The following is a 22,603-nucleotide window of genomic DNA, read 5'->3' as shown; positions in this document are numbered from 1 at the left end:
CTGTGTGATGGAGTGATGTGGGGGAGGAGTGATAGAGAGAAAGAAAGAATATTACATTGAGTCCAATAGGTGTTGTGATTAGGGTTCTAATCATTTGATTTTGCTCGAAATCTCATACCGTTTCCATAACAATAAGAACTGATCCAATGAGAAGAAAGAAACATAAATGACGTGGGACTTACATAGGTGTGCTCTCCTCCGCGTGGTGTCCAGGGGGCCGGACTACAGCAAAGCCGTTCTGCCAATCAGAGAAGAGGGAGCCATGTTACCCATAAGGCCTTGGGTAACATGGCTCCCTCTCACAGACTAACAGACACTCGTACTGCAATAGCACAGATAAACACATAACCCCATAAATACACACGAAAATACCTACTTACACACACACACACACACACACACACACACACACTAACACGCACACACACATTCCAGTTTCTCCATGCAGTATTCAGTTCTCTGCCTCTATGACCCTAAATCCCCTTGTGGCTCACACTTAATTGCTTTGCCATTGACAGGGAGGAGGGTCAGACACTGCCGATGACACACACACGCGAAAATGTTTATTCTATTCTACTGAGCCATTTACTTTATGTTCATATTCTCATCTTTTATTATTTCTTATTGTTGTTGTATTGTCGAGAAGGAACCTACAAGTAAGCATTTCGTTGGACAGTGCATACCATGTGTATCCTGCACTTACGACTAATAAATCTTGAAACACACACACAACACACACACACACACACACACACACACACACACACACACACACACACACACAAAAGGTATGGCTGACAGCTGAGAGCAGCAGTGCGAGGCGTGGATGTTGTGTTAATGTAGGGACCTGCGGGACTCCCGCTGCTCCTGCGCCGACTGTTTACGGTCCTGGTGTAATATGGGGACATATGGGGACTGGTAGGGACGCCCAGTGTTTTCGGGGCCCTGACTGTGGTATGTGTACGTGGTGAGGTGACCTGTGTCCCTGTAGTCCAGTCTAATGATGTTGAGGCAGCTGCTGTGGATTACTCTCCACCTCGCCTGGCCGCAGAGGATATTATTCTAGCAGAGGGACAGAAGGAACTCAGATTCCCTCTGACGATAGGGACCTGCTTTCAAAGAGCTGTGTGTGTGCGAGAGAGAGTGAGTGTGTGTGATTTAAAGAGATTAATGGGATTCCATTGAGTTCTATTTTAGAAACATTGATGATGCAGATGCAAGGCTCACTTGAACAGGCACGGGGGGGGTGGCAGGTGATGTTAGAGTCTGGTTCCCCTCCCTGGGGTTACGTGTGTGTGCGCGCGTGTGTGCTAAGATGGGGTTAAGGGGCAAGGAGGTCACTTCCTGTGATCTCTAACCCTTATGTAGAGCGCAGACATTTTTTTATGAATAATTTCAGGTCATTATTCTTAGAAAGAGAGCCATGCCCTCCATAAATCAATCAAGATGAATGGATGAACAAACGAGTCCATGAATGAATAAAACAAGTCAATAAATCTCAGTAACAACAACCAGTGCTGTTCACTAAATGGCTTACATATTCATCAACAGATACACTACAAACAACAACCTTCAAATAACAATAGATCACATCCATTTTACGGTATGCACTAACTGCCTCCCCTAACCAATGCTTCCAACTCCACTGGAACAAGAAGGAGAGTGAACGTGCTAGTTGAAGCCCTAAGTCCTAGCTGAAACTCTCTGCGAGCGTTAGCAAATTAGCATCCTATGCCACAACGGCTGAGAGAGGGATTATCATAAGTCTCCGTTACCTTACCCAGCTCTGCAGGTGGCTGTGGTGGGCAGGCTAATAAAGCTGGGGTGTTAGCGGGGACTATTAGAGGTAGCCAATTAGCGATGCCCGCGCACCAGGCCGCCCCGCGGAGTTCAAACAACAGTCGGCGCTGCCAGGAGAAGCCACAGACACAGGAAAGCAGGCGGGCAGGAGGGGAGGAGTGTCTGTCTGAAAAGTGCTAATGAGAGCTGTAGGGAAGGGGTAGGGAAGGGGGCGGGGGGCATTCCTACGGAGACTGGAGGTGTTAAGAGAAAGCATGGCTAACAAGGCTAAATTAATGAAGCCTAATTCAAATCAAATCAAACTCTACACGCCCGAATACAAGAAGTGTAGATTTGACCGTGAAATGCTTACTTACAAGCCTTGCAGTTCAAGAAGAAAATATTTACCAAGTAGACTAAAATAAAAAGTAATAATAAAAAGTAACACAATAAGAATAACGAGGCTATATACAGGGGGCACCGGTACCGAGTCAGTGTGCAGGGGTACAGGTTAGTTGAGGTAATCTGTACATGTAGGTGGGGGCGAAGGGAGGTAGCAAACAAACAGCGAGTAGCAGCAGTGCAGTGGGGGGGGGGGGGGGGGTATTTCCGGTGGCTATATCTGGTGGCTATTTTTATGAATTGTTCAGCAGTCTAATGGCTAGGGGGTGGAAGCTGTTGAGGAGCCTTTTGGACTTGGCACTCCGGTACCGCTTGCCGTGCGGTAGCAGAGAACAGTTTATAACTTGGGTGACTGGAGTTTCTGACAATTTTATGCGCTTTACTCCGCCTATTATTTTGGTCCTGGATGAGAGGAAACTTGGCCCAAGTGATGTATTGGGCCGTTTGAACTACCCTCTGTAGCGCCTTATGGTCAGATGTCGAGCAGTTGCCATACCGGGTGGTGATGCAACCCGTCAGGATGCTCTCGATGGTGCAGCTGTAGAACCTATTGAGGATCTGGGGGCCCATGCCAAATCTTTTGAGTCTCCTAAGGGTAAAAAGGTTTTGCCGTGCCCTCTTCATGACTGTCTTGGTATGTTTGGACCATGATCGTTCATTGGTGATGTGGGCACCAAGGAACTTGAAACTCTCGACCTGCTCCACTACAGCCCCGTCGATGTTAATGGGGGTCTGTTCGGTGAGGGAGAGGTCTTTGTCCTGGCACCACACTGCCAGTTCTCTGACCCCCTCCCTATAGGCTGTCTCATCGTTGTTGGTGATCTGTTGTGTCGTCAGCCAACTTAATGATGGTGTTGGAGTCGTGTTTGGCCACACAGTCGTGGGTGTACAGGGAATACAGGAGGGGATGAAGTACACACCCCTGAGGGCCCCCAGTGTTGAGGATCAGCGTGGCAGATGCATTGTTGCCTACCCTTACCACCTGGGGGCGGCCCGTCAGGAAGTCCAGGATCCAGTTGCAGAGGGAGGTGTTTAGTCCCAGAGTCCTTAGTTTAGTGATGAGCTTCGTGGGCACTTTGGTGTTGAACGCTGAGCTGTAGTCGTTGAACAGCATTCTCACATAGGTGTTACTTTTGTTCAGGTGAGAAAGGGCGGTGTGGAGGGCTATTGAGATTGCGTCATCTGTGGATCTGTTGGGGCGGTATGCAAATTGGAGTGGGTCTAGTGTGTCCGGGAGGATGCTGTTGTTGTGAGCCAAGACCAGCCTTTCAAAGCACTTCATGGCTACCAACATGAGTGCCACGGGGCAGTAATCATTTAGGCAGGTTACCTTTGATTCCTTGGGCACAGGGACTATGGTGGTCTGCTTGAAACATGTATGTATTACAGACTCAGTCAGGGAGAGGTTGAAAATGTCAGTGAAGACACCTGACAGTTGGTCGGCGCAGGCCCATCTGGCCCAGCGGCTTTGTGAATGTTGACCTGTTTAAAGGTTTTGTTCACATCGGCTACCGAGAGCTTTATCACAAAGTTATCCAGAACAGCTGGTGTTCTCGTGCATGGTTCAGCATTGCTTGTCTCGAAGCGAGCATAAAAGGCATTTAGCTCGTCTGGTAGGCTCGCGTCACTGGGCAGCTCGAGTCTGGGTTTTCCTTTGTACTCCATAATAGTTTTCAAGCCCTGCCACATCCGACGAGCGTCAGAGACAGTGTAGTAGGATTCAATCTTAATCATGTATTGACGCTTTGCTTGTACGTTTGAGGGCATAGCGGGATTTCTTATAAGCGTCCGGATTAGTCTCCCGCTCATTGAAAGTGGCACCTCTAGCCTACTGTGGGGATGACCTCATCGATGCACTTATTGATGAAGTTGATGACTGAGGTGGTGTATTCCTCAATGCCATTGGATGAATCCCGGAACATATTCTAGTCTGTGCTAGCAAAACAGTCCTGTAGTGTAGCATCCGCGTCATCTGACCACTTCCGTATTGAGCGAGTAACTGGTACTTCCTGCTTTAGTTTTTGATTGTATGCAGGAATCAGGACGATATAATTTTGGTCAGATTTGCCAAATGGAGGGCAGGGGTGAGCTTTGTATGCATCTCTGTGTGTAGAGTAAAGATGGTCTCGGATTCTTTCCCCCTGGTTGCACATTTGACATGCTGGTAAAAATTTGCTAAAACTGATTTAAGTTTGCCTGCATTAAAGTCCCCGGCCACTAGGAGCGCCGCTTCTGGGTGAGCATTTTCTTCTTTGCTTATGGCCTTAAAACATCAGCTATGGTCTTCGGCGCCATATTAATAGACCTCACTTGAGTGGGGCTAGCGTTAGCACCGTTAATGAGGTCTAATGATCAATGCTCCACTCTGCCACCTATTCAGCTGATGGGCTAGCATTAGCATTCAGCGTCCAACGCGAGATGGCATTATCGTTGGTAATATAGGAATTCAGACAGACAGCTAGACAGACACACGATGACGAGGGACATGGAGCTAACCTTGAGCTCTCCAGCTGCCACTTTGAAGACCAGCTCCACAACGGAGCCCACAGCCAGACGAGCCGCGCTGGACGAGTGGACCTCGTTCCAAATGGTGTCGCTGTCCACCTGTGAACACGAACACACATTTATGTAATGCGCAATATATACATGTTCATGTATAATATACAATGTAAACAGGGTAAAGCATACAACTGGACAGTGTTGGACCAGGATGGCTGTGATGCCGTTTGTTCTCCCAGTCCCAACAATTCCAGAGGTAGAAAGAGTGAAGAAGATATGCGCACACAAGCTACAATACAAAAGCCCCTAACCACACACAGTGTTTACAAATCCCTTGTATTGTATCAAAGCTTGCACAGGGAGAGCGGGGGGGGAGGGGGGGACTCTCAGAGTGAGTTATGGGTCAATCCAACTGACGTGAATGACTCCCCTTACAGACAGAAACTCAGTTTGGACAGCCAGGCTTAGTTTCTTGTACATGCACGACTATCCTGCTGGCACACACACACACACACACACACACACACACACACACAAACGCACATCCTGTACGTCAATCTAAAGGGTAGGGAGAACTAATTTGCTCTTCACACGTCTGTCCGTCTGAGTGTGCTTCTGGTGGGACCCCATGGGGGAACACAAAAGCATGCTAGTAGAGGTGTGATTGTAACGTCCGGGAGAGAGGTGAGATGGCTTTTATTCACAGACGTGTGTCAATATTGAGCCAAGGGAGAAGTTTGGGAGAGATGAGGGATATACTGTAGACGGAGAGAAATATTAAATATTTTAAAGGGGGGGGGGGGCATGGAGAGTGATGTGGGATGGGGTGGGGGGAGCTGGCTAGTCCCGGGGTTGTGGAGGTGTGGGGTGTGCATGTGGTCAGAGAGAGAGAGGCCAGGCATTCATCCGTCAGGGCTGATTATGCTGACACACGCCTGCTCCGTGGCCCCAATCCCAGCGCGCACACACAGTACTTCTACACACATCTTTACTCCTCTACACACCACTAGACTGCATATTGTTGCACCCCCCCGGGTTAAGGTTGAATTCCGAGATGGACTAACCTAAGGAGAAGAAAACAGCTGGCAGAGGGAAAGATAGGCAGGAGAAGGAGAGAGAGAGAGAGAGAGAGAGAGAGAGAGAGAGAGAGACTGGCTTCCAGTCGAAGCTCGCATCCACTACAAGCCCATGGCACTTGCCTATGGAGCAGCAAGAAGAACTGCTCCTCCCTACCTTAATAAGGCTATGTTCAAACTCTACACCCCAACCCGAGCACCCCGTTCTGCCACCTCTGGTCTCTTAGCCGTCTTGGCCCTCCAAGCTCTTCTCTGTCCTGGCACACCAATGGTGGGACCAGCTTCCCTCCCCCCCTACCTCTTCAAACAGTATCTAAAATAATCCCACAGCACCCCCCACTACCTCCTCACCCCCCTCCCCCACTAGCTCTGACCCTGCTACTTACGTACGGTGGCTGTGATATGTGGTTGTCTCACCTAGCTATCTGAAGATGAACGCACTTAACTGTAAGTCGTTCTGCATAGGAGCGTCCGCTGAATGACTACAATGGCAACGTAAAGGTAGCGAAGGGATAGAGCGAGAGGAGTTTGTGGGGACCTGGGACCTTCTGTGAACCTCGGGGTCGCTGATAGACTCAGCATACATTGACTCTGGCGATCCCTGCCTGCTGCATTTGGCTTTCAACGGCATGAACGCTCAAGGCTAGAGTTAGAAAAGAAAAGGAGAACAGGGGGCCTTTTCAAGTCACGCCAAGAAGGCCTTTGTCACGAATTATGAGTCTGCGGTGCATTTACGATGCAAAGAAGACCGGTGGGGAGGGAGGGGGAGGGAAATAGGTTGGGGGGGAGAAGGCACGAGGGAGTTGAATGAAGAGTGACGGCTGCACCAGAGTGAGTGTGAGTGAGTGAGTGAGTGAGTGAGTGTGAGTGAGTGAGTGAGGAAGTCATCAAGGAAATGAATGATAAAGTAATCGAGTGATCAAGCTAAAAAAAAATGGGAGACGACGACGAAATGTGACAATGTACCCTGGGATGAACTGAGGAGTGTGTAAAAAAGTGAAAGAAAAGATTGAGAGAGGGATGGAGGGACACAGCGCCAAAGTATGTCACTAGTCCCTAAAGGAGAAGAAAGTGCAACGTCGGAAGGGCAGAGCAGCCTTTGACGAAAGCGACTTGCAAGACTGAGACTGAGGAAGACGAGGCGAAAGACGCACGCCAGAACGACCAAGAGCGATAGGGGGATAAAAGAGAGAGGAAAACGAGGGACCAGGGAACCAAAGAGAGTGAGGGAACGTGTTGGAATGAAAGAGTGGTAGTTCTGCTCAGGCTGACAGGGTAATTTGATGAGGCGAGGCGCTGTGCTGGGACTACAGGAAGACAACAATTTAGCCCTCATTTCCATAAAACAGAGCAGAGCCAGTTCTGTTTCCCACCGGCAGCAGCGGGCAGAACAACAGATAGCTAGATGCTCTCCGTGGAGAGAGAGGTAAGGGAGAGAGGTAAGGGGAAGAGGGATTGAAAATCAGACCTCTGTCAACATATTGATCTAGGGAGCAACAAACACACAATCTGAGTTCACACACTCCAATACACACTCCCACACATACAGTACGCAAGGGAACACACGCCCCATGAAGACAACGAAATGCAAGCATACAGAGAGGGTCACACACATACACTAACCCAGCTGACCTTGTTCTTACCTGTCCCCCCCCCCCCCCTCCCAACCATCACACTGAAGGAACAGCACACATACACTAACCCAGCTGACCTTGTTCTTACCTGTCCCTGCCCCCCCCAACCATCACACTGAAGGAACAGCACACACACACACACAGCATTACCCCCCTCCCTCCAGTGTCCCCCTCAACACACAGACAGCGCCCTCCCACCCACTCTACAGGACACAGCTTGTTTATAGAAAACATATGGTCACAATTACCCACTCGACAGAAAGCAGAGCAACAGTTTTGGTTGCCTCTGGTGCTCCAGGGTGGTGTGTGTGTGTGTGTGTGTGTGTGTGCGTGGGATAACACACAACACCATTATTTAGACAGGGGAGAATAAGTAGGGAGTGACTTACCCCTACCCCTCCACAAGGCAGCCTCACAAACATGGGAGTCAATGAACCTGAGAGGGAGAGAGATAGAATGGGGGTGGAGAGAGAGAGAGAGAGAGAGAGAGAGAGAGAGAGGGAGAAAGAGAGAGAAAGGTCAGAGGCAACCGCCAGAATACTTCCTTGTCACACAGTATGCCCTACCAGTCTCTCCAGTCAAGAAGCATCTGCAAGATGACTACAACGTCAACTTAGACATGTCATCCCCTTTGAGATATAAACGAATCTTGACCCGTACTAATTCTAGCAAAAACGTTGTAAAGTGGAAACCCCACACCCTTAAAACAACACCCCAGTGTGATTTGAGAACATAGGCTACACCTGTGTATGTGTGTATGATTCTGTAGTGCCGTCTAATCGAGAGAGCAGCATTTCACCTTTGGGCCTGAACATTTCAAATGTGTCTAGGTGACCATTCACGATTCTTAGTGGGTCCTGAGTTGATCATTACACTTCTGCATTAATATGAATTCATATAGCAGACCCTCCTAGAGCATTGACGCATGACAGAAAACATAGTCACACATATTTGAAGTAAACACTTTTAAAATGGTGCAAGTGGAAATACGGAAAGTCCAACAGTCCAAAACAGTGTTTCTCCTGCGGGTACTTGGGGGTCCTTCAGGGGTACTCCGGGCAGAGCAAAATGTACACGGTGCTACAGTAACTAAAAAGGTTGGGACAAAATGACTGTTCTTCGACAGGCGCTGCTTGGTTAACTCCAATATGACAGCCAGTGTGGTCATAGTTCGATGTTTGAGCCAAGCTGTCAGTCTCCCTCTCAACCAATACAAAATATTTAGGTGATGGATCAGAACACTTTGGGTGGAGGGAGTAAACACAGAGGGGTGATGTCATGGAACATTGTGTGTGTGCGTGTGTGTGTGTGTGCGCGCGCGTGCGGTCATTATTGGCAGAGAGGTAGCGGCCTTGACCGAGCTTAGGGACAGACTTGAACGAGCTCCAACTGTGGCGAGATAACAGGAGAACGGAACGACAACAAATAAAATGGTGGTTGTTTAGGTAAACAAAACAAATTCTGTGGAGCTTCCTGGCCTTTTCTTTACACAGAAGGCTATAATGCAGATAATAAAGTTGATACCGGTCTGGTAGAGGAACAGTATCATTAGACCAGCTCTGCCCTGTAATAACCAACAGCGGAGGTGTGAGAGAGAGGGGGGGGGATAGCAGTCTACGGGAGACTGTTATTGTCGTATACACTCTCATACTGGAGGCAATCCTGTTCATGTACTGTACTTTGTGCATATAAATCAAATCAAATCAAATTGTATTTGTCACAGGTGTAGACCTTACCGTGAAATGCTTACTTACAAGCCCTTAACCAACAATGCAGTTCAAGAAAGAGAGTTAAGAAAAGAAAATATGTACTAAATAAGCCAAAGAAGTTTTAAAAATAAAAACAAACACAGCAACATTTTCAATAACAAGGCTATATACAGTCTGTGTGGTGGTACAGGTACAGTACAGGTTAGTCCAGGTCATTTGTACATGTGGGTAGGGGTAAAGTGACTATGCATAGATAATAAACAGGTTAGTCGAGGTCATTTGTACATGTAGGTAGGGGTAAAGTGACTATGCATAGATAATAAACAGGTTAGTCGAGGTCATTTGTACATGTAGGTAGGGGTAAAGTGACTATGCATAGATAATAAACAGGTTAGTCGAGGTCATTTGTACATGTGGGTAGGGGTAAAGTGACTATGCATAGATAATAAACAGGTTAGTCGAGGTCATTTGTACATGTGGGTAGGGGTAAAGTGACTATGCATAGATAATAAACAGGTTAGTCGAGGTCATTTGTACATGTGGGTAGGGGTAAAGTGACTATGCATAGATAATAAACAGGTTAGTCGAGGTCATTTGTACATGTGGGTAGGGGTAAAGTGACTATGCATAGATAATAAACAGGTTAGTCGAGGTCATTTGTACATGTGGGTAGGGGTAAAGTGACTATGCATAGATAATAAACAGGTTAGTCGAGGTCATTTGTACATGTGGGTAGGGGTAAAGTGACTATGCATAGATAATAAACAGGTTAGTCGAGGTCATTTGTACATGTGGGTAGGGGTAAAGTGACTATGCATAGATAATAAACAGGTTAGTCCAGGTCATTTGTACATGTGGGTAGGGGTAAAGTGACTATGCATAGATAATAAACAGGTTAGTCCAGGTCATTTGTACATGTGGGTAGGGGTAAAGTGACTATGCATAGATAATAAACAGGTTAGTCGAGGTCATTTGTACATGTGGGTAGGGGTAAAGTGACTATGCATAGATAATAAACAGGTTAGTCGAGGTCATTTGTACATGTGGGTAGGGGTAAAGTGACTATGCATAGATAATAAACAGGTTAGTCGAGGTCATTTGTACATGTGGGTAGGGGTAAAGTGACTATGCATAGATAATAAACAGGTTAGTGTACATGTGGGTAGGGGTAAAGTGACTATGCATAGATAATTGTTAGTCGAGGTCATTTGTACATGTGGGTAGGGGTAAAGTGACTATGCATAGATAATAAACAGGTTAGTCGAGGTCATTTGTACATGTGGGTAGGGGTAAAGTGACTATGCATAGATAATAAACAGGTTAGTCGAGGTCATTTGTACATGTGGGTAGGGGTAAAGTGACTATGCATAGATAATAAACAGGTTAGTCGAGGTCATTTGTACATGTGGGTAGGGGTAAAGTGACTATGCATAGATAATAAACAGGTTAGTCGAGGTCATTTGTACATGTGGGTAGGGGTAAAGTGACTATGCATAGATAATAAACAGGTTAGTCGAGGTCATTTGTACATGTGGGTAGGGGTAAAGTGACTATGCATAGATAATAAACAGGTTAGTCGAGGTCATTTGTACATGTGGGTAGGGGTAAAGTGACTATGCATAGATAATAAACAGGTTAGTCGAGGTCATTTGTACATGTGGGTAGGGGTAAAGTGACTATGCATAGATAATAAACAGGTTAGTCGAGGTCATTTGTACATGTGGGTAGGGGTAAAGTGACTATGCATAGATAATAAACAGGTTAGTCGAGGTCATTTGTACATGTGGGTAGGGGTAAAGTGACTATGCATAGATAATAAACAGGTTAGTCGAGGTCATTTGTACATGTGGGTAGGGGTAAAGTGACTATGCATAGATAATAAACAGGTTAGTCGAGGTCATTTGTACATGTGGGTAGGGGTAAAGTGACTATGCATAGATAATAAACAGGTTAGTCGAGGTCATTTGTACATGTGGGTAGGGGTAAAGTGACTATGCATAGATAATAAACAGGTTAGTCGAGGTCATTTGTACATGTGGGTAGGGGTAAAGTGACTATGCATAGATAATAAACAGGTTAGTCGAGGTCATTTGTACATGTGGGTAGGGGTAAAGTGACTATGCATAGATAATAAACAGTGAGTAGCAGCAGTGTAAAAACAAACGGGGGGGCATTTGATTAATTGTTGACTTTGGGGTAGAAGCTGTTAAGGAGCCTTTTGGACCTAGACTTGGCGCTCTTGTAACGCTTGCAGTGTGGTAGCAGAGAGAACGGTCTATGACAAGGGTGACTGGAGTCTCTGACTATTTTTTGGGCCTTCCTTTGACATGGCCTGGTATATAGGTCCTGGATGGCAGGAAGTTTGGCCCCAGTGATGTACTGGGCTGTACGTACTACTCTCTGTATCACCTTACGGTTGGATGCCGAGCAGTTGCCATACCAGGCGGTGAAGCAACCGGTCAGGATGCTCTCAATAGTGCAGCTGTAGAACTTTTTGAAGATCTGGGGACCCATGACAAATCTTTTCAGGCTCCTGAGTGGGAAAAGGCTTTGTTGGGCCCTGTTCATGACTGTCTTGGTGTATTTGAACCATGATATTGTTGGTGATGTGGACACCAAGGAACTTGAAATTCTCGACCCGCTCCACTACAGCCCCATCAATGTTAATGGGAGCCTGCTCGGCCCGCCTTTTCCTGTGACCTCCTCCCTATAGGCTGTCTCATCATTGTCGGTGATCACGCTCAGCACTGTTGTGTCGAAAGCAAACTTAATGATGGTGTTGGAGTCGTGCTTGGCCACACAGTCATGGGTGAACAGGGAGTACAGGAGGGGGCTAAGCACTCACCCCTGAGGGGCCCAGTGTTGAGGATCAGCGTGGCAAACGTGTTGTTGCCTAACCTAACCACCTGGGGGCGGCCCGTCAGGAAGTCCAGGATCCAGTTGCAGAGGGAGGTGTTCAGTCCCAGGGTCCTTAGCTTATTGATGAGCTTTGAGGGCGCTATGGTGTTGAACACTGAGCTGTAGTCAGTGAACAGCATTCTCACATAGGTGTTCATTTAAGCAGATTTCCGTCGCTTTCTTGGGCACAAGGACTATGGGGGTCTGTTTGAAACATGTAGGTATTACAGACTCGGTCAGATACAGGCCAATCCTAACTTCTGACATGCATTGATCATTTGTGATAATTTGACTTCAGTGGAAGTTGGGATTCACCCTCACTATAATGAAGAGCATCTACACAACTGATCCTGTATAGTGTATTAAGCATCAACATCCATTTGGGTATGGGCCATATCCACAAAGCATCTCAGAGTAGGTTTTCTGATCTAGGATCAGTTTAGCCTTTTAGATCATAATGAATTAGATTATTTGGACAGATCCTAGATCAGCACTGGTGTAGGACTTACTGTCTAGTTTCTGTCGGAGTGGGTTGGTTCCATACAGAAGGACGTGGGCTTCAGAGTGAACCGTCTGCAACTCCTCCAGAGTGGCTTTCCGCCCTCGGATACACTGCAGAGAGACACACAGGGACCGAGAGACAGAGAAAGAGCGAGAGGGGAGAGAGAACGAGAGAGAGAGTGAGAGAGAGAGGGGGAGAGAGAGCGAGAGAGAGAGAGTGAGGGGGAGAGAGAGCGAGAGAGAGTTCGTAACACTTACTATGACACCTGTATCTGTGATGCTTTATCCATTAGTTATAACACACTCCTGCTTTACTAATCCCCAAGGGTCACCTGAGCTTTTGATGGACAGGAGGGATGGAAAGATGAAAAGGAGGGAGTTGAGGAGGATTGGAGAGGAGGGGGGGACAGGGTAACACCTGTAGCCAGGAATCTCCAATTAGTTACGGTGGGGGTCGTAAAGGGGGACCGAAGGGTGTGTGTGTGTGTGTGTGTGAGTGAAAGAGAGAGACAAAGAGAGAAAGACAGGAGAGTGAGAGAGGAGAGCAGAGGGGAAGGGAGGGGAGGAAGTCTGGGGATGGGACTTGTTTGTTTGTGCCATTCAGGAAGAACAGAGACGGCAGCTATGCAACCAAGCGTAGCGCTGACGCAGTGAGCGAGTGAGATGCAGAAGAGGTCAGACACAAACACGCACAGCGCAGAGTGTGATGCAGGATAGATCATCCCCATTTAGGAACCATTAAACTGTGTTAATAGCTCTCAGATGAAGAGTAAAGCCTCTTGCTGAGCAAGTTTGTGTGTCTGTGTGGTAAGTATATGTGCACACGTGTGCGTGTGTGTGAGTGGATGGTCACAGAACAGGTGCAGCGCGTGATAAGACCCACTATGATAAGACCCACTATTAGCTCAAATTCAGCTTCAACCCACTAGCAGCTTTTAATCTCTACCAGCGCTTCAAAACAACATAAAACTTCAAAAACAACCCCGTAAGTTAAACACTGGCTACCCCCCGAATAGTTATGGTTGGGACTTGTCAACGGATTGCCCTACAGGCAACTTGCTGTAGGGTGTTTTGTCAACGGGAAGGTTGGTTTAACACTGCCCTCCCCTGGTCAGAAAGGGTCTGAAAGTGGAGGAACAGGCCCATCTCAATAGTCCAGGTTGGATGAGGAAAGGCAGACACTTTATACTGTTGAGATCGGTTGGCAAACAAGCTTCCTCAGTTACTCTGACAGGGGACCTGAATTTATACTCCAAAGTGGATTCCTCTCCTTAGTCTCTGCAATGATCGAGAAGAATAAAAATAGACTATATGGGTGAAACCCCAGAGCTGGCCACACTTTAACCTGTCCTATTACTTTAACCTGTCCTATTACTTTAACCTGTCCTATTACATTAACCTGTCCTATTACTTTAACCTGTCCTATTACTTTAACCTGTCATGTTACTTCTGAATCCGTGCTGAAATGAGGGATACAATGTAAGGAAGCCAGTTAACATTTGACATGTTAGTCATTTAGCAGATGTTCTAATCCAGAGCGATTTACAATTAGTGCATTCATGTTAAAGGTATACTTCGGGATTTTGGCAATGAGACCCTTTATCTAATTCCCCAGAGAAAGGGGGGGGGGGGATTTAGAGTTTAGAGTTTCAGACATTTTCGGGAAGATGGACAAGGATGTTAGGGGGAAGCCTGATCCACCATTGTCGAGCCAGGACAGAGGAGAACTCTGACTGGTTCTGAACAGGACCCGCCCTCCCGTAAGGGGTGGGAGGGTCACGAGACCAGAAGTGATCGGGTTGGGGTGTAGGGTTTCCGTACCTCACACTTGCCCCTCAGTCCAGTCTCCTGCAGTCGGGACCAGATGCTCTGGATGCGTCCGGCGTGCTCGGGGTGTGTGTTGGTGTTGCCACACATACACTGGTGCTTCTGCATCAACGTGTCATACACCAGGCCTGGTGGGGAGAGGGGCAACGCACAGACACAGGGTTATGAAAGACAATGTCAATGCGACTGTTTGGGAGACATAGGTTCTGACAAACAGCACACGCACACTGCACTGCTGATCAGTATGCTGGACACTGGGGCTCTCAAAGTGGTTTATGGGAGAAAGAGAGTCGAGGTAAAACATTTTGTTTTCACAGAGAGAGGACAGACTAATCTAAGAGAACAGGGAGTGTGTGTGTGTGTGTGTGTGTGTGAGTGAGATACAGACTACAGGTTAGAGAGAGAGTGTGTGCGTGGTGTACCTCGTGACCCGTGTATATAGCCACGTTATAGTTACTCATTGTGTATTTATTCCTCGTGCTATTATTTTTCTGTTTCCTCTCTCTGCATTGTTGGGCAGGTCCACACCGGTTGTTTACCAAGCATGTGACAAATTCATTTGATTTGATTTGTGTTTCTGTGCTTGTGTTTCTGTGCTTGCGTGCGAGCGTGTGTTTGTGTCTACACATGCGTGTGTGAGAGAGCGTCTGTATGTATGCGCATTTGTGTGTGTGATACAGACACGGGGTGCTTGGACACTAACCAGTGGTGAAGCGAGGCTTGGTGGGCGGCTCCTGCTGTACCACAATGGGGGGGAAGCAGGCCGAGGCGGGAGATGATTGGGCCCTGGAAAGGGGGCGGTGCACTGGGAAGGTGACTGACAGGCCGGCTGACTCCATGGAAGCCTGGTAGTTCCTTAACTGGATCATCCTCTGCTGCTCCAATAACACAGCCTGCTGCTCACACAAATACAGAGAGAGAGAGAGAGAGAGAGAGAGAGAGAGAGAGAGAGAGAGAGAGAGAGGGAGAGAGGCAGAGAGAGAGGGGAGAGAGGCAGAGAGAGGGGAGAGAGGCAGAGAGGGGAGAGAGAGGGGAGAGGCAGAGAGGGGAGAGAGATAGAGAGAGAGAGAGAGAGAGAGAGAGAGAGAGGGGAGAGAGATAGAGAGGAGAGAGAGAGAGGGGAGAGAGGCAGAGAGAGAGGGGAGAGAGATAGAGAGGAGAGAGAGAGAGAGAGGGGGGGAGAGAGATAGAGAGGGGAGAGAGATAGAGAGGAGAGAGAGAGAGAGACAGAGAGAGAGGGGAGAGAGAGAGAGAGGGAGAGAGATAGAGAGGAGAGAGAGAGAGGGAGAGAGGCAGAGAGAGGGGAGAGAGGCAGAGAGAGAGGGGAGAGAGATAGAGAGGAGAGAGAGAGAGGGAGAGAGGCAGAGAGAGAGGGGAGAGAGATAGAGAGAGAGAGAGAGAGAGAGAGAGGGGGAGAGAGATAGAGAGGGGAGAGAGATAGAGAGGAGAGAGAGAGAGAGACAGAGAGAGAGGGGAGAGAGACAGAGAGAGGGGAGAGAGGCAGAGAGAGAGGGGAGAGAGAGAGAGAGAGAGAGAGAGAGAGAGAGAGAGAGAGAGGGAGAGAGATAGAGAGGAGAGAGAGAGAGGGGAGAGAGGCAGATAGAGAAAGAGAGAGAGGCAGAGAGGGAAGGGAGAGAGGCAGAGAGAGAGAGAGTGGGGGGAGCGATAGAGAGGGGAGAGAGATAGAGAGGGAGGGGGAGAGGCAGAGAGAGAGAGAGGGGAGAGAGATAGAGAGGAGAGACAGAGAGAGAAAGAGAGAGAGACAGAGAGGGAGGGGAGAGAGGCAGAGAGAGAGAGAGGGGAGAGAGATAGAGAGGAGAGACCGAGAGAGACAGAGAGAGGGAGAGAGAGAGAGAAAGGGGAAAGAGAAAGGGGAGAGAGAGACAGAGAGCGAGAGAGACAGAGAGAAAGGAGAGGGAGACAGAGAGCGAGAGAGAGAGAGCGAGACAGAGAGAGAGACAGAGAGAAAGGAGAGGGAGACAGAGAGCGAGAGAGAGAGAGCGAGACAGAGAGAGAGACAGAGAAAATGTTACACACACGTAAGCTAATACACACACAACGAATTCTGCTTTTATGTGCATCTGTTGAGCTGCTGCAAGATATCTTACTAGCCAGAAGATGGCGCTTGATGCTTATGAATCTATTATCATAAGCTAGACAGACAAGTGAGCTCGATGTGTGAGCGGCTTTAGGACCATTAAGATACAAATGGTATGTAAGTATGCATGCATTTAGTATCCTTTCACTTAGAATCAGCCCAATTCCTGCGAAAGCCTTTGGTGGCACGCACTGGCATACTGGTATGAAAGTATTTAGTATGAACACTATAAGTTGTCGTAATGTGCTATTGGGATTCAGATTCTAAAACTGTACGGCCACTTAGTGAATTGCCACTACTGTAACTAACAGAGCAGGTTTAGACTGGGGTATTGCTCCTGCTCTAACACTTCCTTTCCCAGGGGCCCCCAGTGCTATACTTCCTGCCGGGGGATGTGGGCGTCATGGTGACAGGATGGACAGTGGATTGGATTTGGACCGACTGCAGGGCTGCATGTTAGACAGGGATGACATGGTGTTCTGGCTAAGTGTGTTTGTGTGTGTGTGTGTATATGTGTGTGTCGGTGTGTGCGTGGCCCTCGGGAGACTAACTCAGATTCAGCAGTAGAGAGGAGGCGTGAGGCTGACCTCAGCCATTCAGATAAAAACCTGCACGCTATTTCACTTTGTGAGTAGGAGTATAGCGTGTGTGTTATTGTGTGTGCTTGCGTGTGTATGTGTGTGTGTGTGTGTGTTTGTTTGTGTGTCAATACAGAGATTACAAGAGTAAGCCATGTGTGGGTGTCGGTTTCTCGTGAACTGACTAAAAATGAAAATAGCCTACATTCTGTTCACTATCACACATGCAGTACACGTGTGTGTAGTCTTATTTCTCGGTCTGTCCATTTGGATATTCCAGCTCTCTTCAACTGGTGATGTGAATCACTTTTGTTTTTTATATGTTGTGTGTCAAGTGTGTATGTGTGTCTGTCTGTTTCCTCTCCTCTTCCCTCTCTCCTACCTGTCTGAAGAGCAGCTCCTGGTCGACCATCCTCTCTCGGTTGTCCCTCTCCTCTTCCTGAGGGTCCGGGGGCTCCTGCTTGACCGTCACCCCACGCATGAGGACTCCTTCCTGGGGACACAGGGCTTGGTGCTCCCTTAGCTCCTCTTCTGTCTCCTCCGGGTGGCTCTCGTGCTGTCGACCCGGCCCTGGTTCGCTGGGCTTGGCCATCATCTGAGGAGGAGAGGGAGGGGGTTGAGGTCAAAGGTTAGAACATCTGGCAGTGGGTGTGGATAAGTTACACATACCTGCACCAAACCTAAGTAACGATAACTGTTGCAATACATAGTTTGTGAAATGTTCTATTTCTGGATGACCACAAAGAAAGTCCACTTCCTTCATCCCTATGAGGGCAGTATACTATTTTCCCGATTTTCTAAAATATTTAAGCGGAAATGGAGAGTTAGTCAAGTGCTTCCCAACAGGTGAGTCGGGACCCTAAGAGTGGACCGCCACAGCCAGTCCCTCTTGGGTTGTCACTAGAAACATGTTATTGTCGATCAAGTGACTCACAGGCAGCCCAATTCTGATTTTGTTTTTCTCCCACTAACTAGTCTTTTGACCAATCGCATCAGATCTTTTCACATCAGATCTTTTTCAGAGGACCAAATAGTGAATAAAGACCAATTAGTGAATAAAATATCAGAATTGGGCTATCTGTTTAAACGCAATCAAAGACATTCAAAAGCCTCATGTCAACGCAAAGAAAATTGGGGAACCACCGATCTAGGAAAGCTGCAGCAGAGCCATATATAACCATAAGGATTCAACCCTATCCTTAATTTTCTTCTGCAATGATCCAAGTGTATTCTATCAAGTGCATCTGTTATGGTACTGTTAACAGTTAGACAGGTGTTTTGGCTTCCAGTATGATCGTCTGTGTAGATCGGTGAGTTGATACGAGTTCAAAGAGAGTTTCGCAAACATTTCCTTCGGAGCACAGATAAATCCATAAATCCACCGAGGAACATGTCTAAATTTAAACGCGTGGTAAACAAACGTCACTGCTCATGTCCAAACCGCCATCTATTAGCTCAGATGACAAGCTGACTGGCTGGCCCTTATGACTTGTTGCCAGAAGCAGGTTTGTTCAGATTATAAAGGTTAGTCTACCCACGGTCTCCGGGTTCACACAGACTCGCCGTGAGAAAAGGAAAAACAGAATAGATAGAGTGAGAGAGAGAAGGTAGAGGTGAAGCCTCATCATAAAAGCAGAGAGAGAGAGTGAAAGAGAGAGAGTGTGAAGGAGAGAACGAAAAGAAAAGGAGAGAGGGCTGAGGTCTCATCATAAGAGCAGGGAAAGGAAGGGAGAGCGAGAGAGAGAGAGAGAGAGAGAGAGAGAGAGAGAGAGAGAGAGAATGGGAGATTATCCTCTATAAACAGGAGGACAAAGAGGGTACTTCTGTTCAAAAAACAAGTGCGGGAGAGAGGGATCAAGAGAGAACATCAAAGGGGTGAGAGAGGGGGAATGAAAGAGGGACTTTGGGGAAGGTCTAGGTTTAGAGAGGAAGGCGAAGAGAGTGACAAGAGAGAAATCAGAAATAGAGTCAGAGAAGGCAGCCCAGAGAAAGTGGAAAAGAATGAGAGCCAGACAAACTGAAGAAAATGAGACTCCGAAATAGAGAAAGACAGAGAGCGAGAGAGAAACAGACAAGACAGAGAGAGAGAGAGAGAGAGAAACAGACAAGACAGAGAGAGAGAGAGAGAGAGAGAGAGAGAGAGAGAGAGAGAGAGAGAGGAAGGAAAGAGACAAACGAGAGCGATAGAAGGAAAGAGAAGTAAAGAGAGAGAGTGTAATTTCAAGACTGTGGCGGATGTCGCTGTGCCAGGCCAGCTGGGTCCATCCAGCTCGGTCGCCACGGGGATGTCAAGGGTAAATACTACAACCCCCCGTCCGTCCGTCCGTCCGTCCTTCACCCCCCTTTCCAGTGTCCCAGGTCGTAGCAACCATGTCTGGCAGACGCACGCACTGGGCCCTGTTGGCATGACGCCAGGGGAACCGGCTCATTGACGTCAGAGCACCAGTCTCTTGCCTCATCCCCCTCTAAACACAAGCCACTCTTTTTACACTCGCTCGCTCCCTCCACCCCTCCCCTCTTTTATTCCCCCTGACTCCCTCTCTCTTTTATTCCCCCTGACTCCCTCTCTCTTTTATACCCCTGACTCCCTCTCTCTTTATTCCCCCTGACTCCCTCTCTTTTATTCCCCTGACTCCCTCTCTCTTTTATTCCCCCTGACTCCCTCTCTCTTTTATTCCCCTGACTCCCTCTCTCTTTCAATCCCCCTGACTCCCCTCTCTTTTATTCCCCTGACTCCCTCTCTCTTTATTCCCACTGACTCCCTCTCTCTTTTATTCCCCCTGACTCCCTCTCTCTTTTATTCCCCTGACTCCCTCTCTCTTTTATTCCCCCTGACTCCCTCTCTCTTTTATTCCCCCTGACTCCCTCTCTCTTTTATTCCCCCTGACTCCCTCTCTCTTTTTCGCGAAATTCTCTCTATTTTTTAAAGGGGAAATTCTCTTTTGGGATTTACACCAGCTACATAAGGGATGAGGTTGCTTTGAAGTTGGATGCTAAATAAACACATTTTAAAGTTTTGGAGAGAAAGTGAGAGCCTACTGTAGTTCCTTTAATGCTTAAACACTGGTAGTTAAACACCTCCTCCACACTTAATATCCAAATATACATTTTCTTAAAGCTTTTCAGCTTTGCTGTACCTTTCATCCAAAACATGAAGCAAAAAGTATGTCTCTTCAATTACGAAACTTTTTGACAGTAGATGACAATATAACAGTAGCAATATGGAATTATTGACATCATGGAGGCAGCTGATTTAAGTAGTAAAGTGACAAGTGACCTCTTATGGATCACCAGCAAACAATCAATGGATCCTGATAGTCAGCAACCCAAAATATGACTGAGTTGTTTTCGCCGCATGCTAACCTGGATCCTACCACTCCCATTGCTTTTCAAGCAACAATGCTAATGCTAGAAGGTTGGGAAGTAAACAAAGCCATATTCTCCATTGCTGACCACTGAGAATCCACATGGATCACTTGCTAGTTCTGAGGTAAATATCGGAGGTAAATTTGTCATTTTGTTTGAACTACCCCTTTAAAATGAAAACATTTATAGGCCATATTCTTCATATTCTTAATCGCTGACCACTGACAATCCAATTGGATTACTCGCTAGTTCTGAGATTAATTTGTAATGTGGTAATATCCATTGTTATAGTCCATTAAACACACAGTGATGTCAATGTGGCCATGTGTCAGTGAGGGACATAAGTAGGGGAAAACAACAGAGATTCAGAGGATAATAGCGTATAATCCTCAGGGAATGTCACGACACAGGAGAAATTCAGTAGGGAGAAAGAAAAGAGCAATAATTATCTCTCTACGCCCCCACCCTGCTCCGGCCTTATGATTCTCTATCCTCCCTAATCACCACACACATGCAAACACACACACCCCGAGCTCCTTCCTGTGTGACCATATAAGGAAGCGGCTTCCTCCAAACGAGGTAGTTGCTATGGCGACGGAAGAAGCGAGCACAGGAACATGCACGCAGGAGCAGGCAGACTCTGGCAAACACTTAGCCGACGTACAGCTGTTGTGTTACTGCTGCTGCTGGTGGTGGGGCTGTTGCTTAATGACATAGCAGACACACACTTACACATGTACACAATCACGCACGCCCCCGAACCCTCCCACACCCACCACCTCCTCCCAGACACACACCACACACACCTTGTTGATGTGCAGTTGCTGCTGCTGGAACTGCTGCTTGTGTTTCTCCAGGAACTGCTGGTGCTGCTGCTGGACCACCAGCTGCTGCAGGGCCTGGGCGTTCTGGGGCAGAGGGGCCGACTGGGTCCTCCCTAGGGGACGGTGCTGCCCACGCAGCTTGTGGATGGAGGGCGACTGCAAGGGCAGCCCGCCCAAGCCTGAAACACAGGAAACACCGACAACATTAAGAGGATGACCCACAAGTAACACTGGGGACCCACCAAGTGGAGGCTGGTGTGGAAGGACGGGCTGGTTGTTATGGCTGGAATAGAACGAGATGAACGGCATCAAAACACATTCATTACACTGCAGAAAGTAGTATGAGCTTCCTATGAGTCTTCCTTTCACCAGCCGCCAGTGAAACCACCACGGAAGATGGTCTTTCAAAGCCAGTTTTTTGGGGGGATGATGTGTTTTGGATAGTGCCTGAGACGGAGTGGATATGCTTACAGCAGGACAGACCTAGTGGGTTCTGGGACTGCTCCAGGAGCACCATGTGCTGGAGGAGGGGGTTGTGTGCCGAGCCCCCATCAGTCAGGTAGGAGGGCAGGTGGGCCCCCGGGATGAAGGGAGTGGTTATGGGGAAGCCCTGCTGCAGCCTCTCATGCATCGATAGCCTGTCACCATCCTGCTGGCCTGATGTCATCTGAAAGGAGGAAAAAATATGCAGGTGCCAGGTGGAAGTTGCCCCTAAATGCAGACCAAGGAATCATCTAACTGTAGTGTATTTCCCTCTAATATATTACGGGGCAAAATACTGCATATCAGTGAACTAATAACTCTGCCTGACTTCACTTGGAAGAGTTGGAAACATGTAGAGAGAGAGAGAGAGAGAGAGAGAGAGAGAGAGAGAGAGAGAGAGAGGGTAAAAGGAGAGGAAAGGGTGGGGCATTCCTTACAAAAAAAGAAAAGGGTTGAATGGACCGTCTGAGGGGGTAGAACGTGCGTCACTGACCTACTGCTGGTCATTGTCTCTCAATGGGGCCTTTCTGAAATGGAAGTGGGGCTGAAAAGCCACATACGGCAGATGGACTAGGTCTAGACAGGGCCCCCGCTATGTGGAGTCCTCCACTGTGAAAGGGCTGTGTGCGCAAGCAAGCCCTCAAAGTGGAGGAGAGGAGAAAGGAAGAACAGAGCGAGCGAGAAGAGAGCGAGAGCGAGGGAGAGAAAAGAGTACATTGGGATGAGAGGGGAAGCCGGTGGAGAGAGAGAGAGAGTGTAGTAGGGAAAGGAAGAATGTGGGCGAGAGAAAAAAGGGGAGAACGTGAGATGTCAGGGTAGAGATGCAGTAGAGTGCAGAAGAGGGAGGAAAAAGTACGGGGAAAAAAGAAAATACCAACCTAACTAACGAAAGAAAAAACAATGAACAACAAACAGAAAACAAACAAAGG

At 47.8% G+C, this 22,603-nt stretch overlaps 1 protein-coding gene across 4 annotated transcripts in view; it reads right to left on the bottom strand.

The window, feature by feature from the left end:
• Positions 1 to 22,603, bottom strand: part of hdac4 (histone deacetylase 4) — a 291,374-nt gene that overhangs the window by 58,414 nt on the left and 210,357 nt on the right. For 3 of the 4 annotated variants that reach the window (XM_065000848.1, XM_065000785.1, XM_065000919.1), the window contains 9 exons: positions 21,663 to 21,858; positions 21,174 to 21,370; positions 17,384 to 17,596; positions 15,029 to 15,221; positions 14,320 to 14,453; positions 12,507 to 12,609; positions 7,780 to 7,826; positions 4,678 to 4,785; positions 183 to 238 (listed from right to left, as the gene is read on the bottom strand). In XM_065000848.1, coding sequence (XP_064856920.1) covers positions 183 to 238; positions 4,678 to 4,785; positions 7,780 to 7,826; positions 12,507 to 12,609; positions 14,320 to 14,453; positions 15,029 to 15,221; positions 17,384 to 17,596; positions 21,174 to 21,370; positions 21,663 to 21,858 — 1,247 coding nt within the window. The remainder of the gene's footprint in view (positions 1 to 182; positions 239 to 4,677; positions 4,786 to 7,779; positions 7,827 to 12,506; positions 12,610 to 14,319; positions 14,454 to 15,028; positions 15,222 to 17,383; positions 17,597 to 21,173; positions 21,371 to 21,662; positions 21,859 to 22,603) is intronic. The other variant, XM_065000804.1, reaches the window with a different exon arrangement.

This window comes from Oncorhynchus nerka, linkage group LG1 (genome assembly GCF_034236695.1).
Source record: "Oncorhynchus nerka isolate Pitt River linkage group LG1, Oner_Uvic_2.0, whole genome shotgun sequence".
NCBI classification, from domain to species: Eukaryota; Metazoa; Chordata; class Actinopteri; order Salmoniformes; family Salmonidae; genus Oncorhynchus; species Oncorhynchus nerka.
The sequence above is the reverse complement of the archived record's forward strand: the minus strand, read 5'-3'. Positions and strand labels throughout refer to the sequence as shown.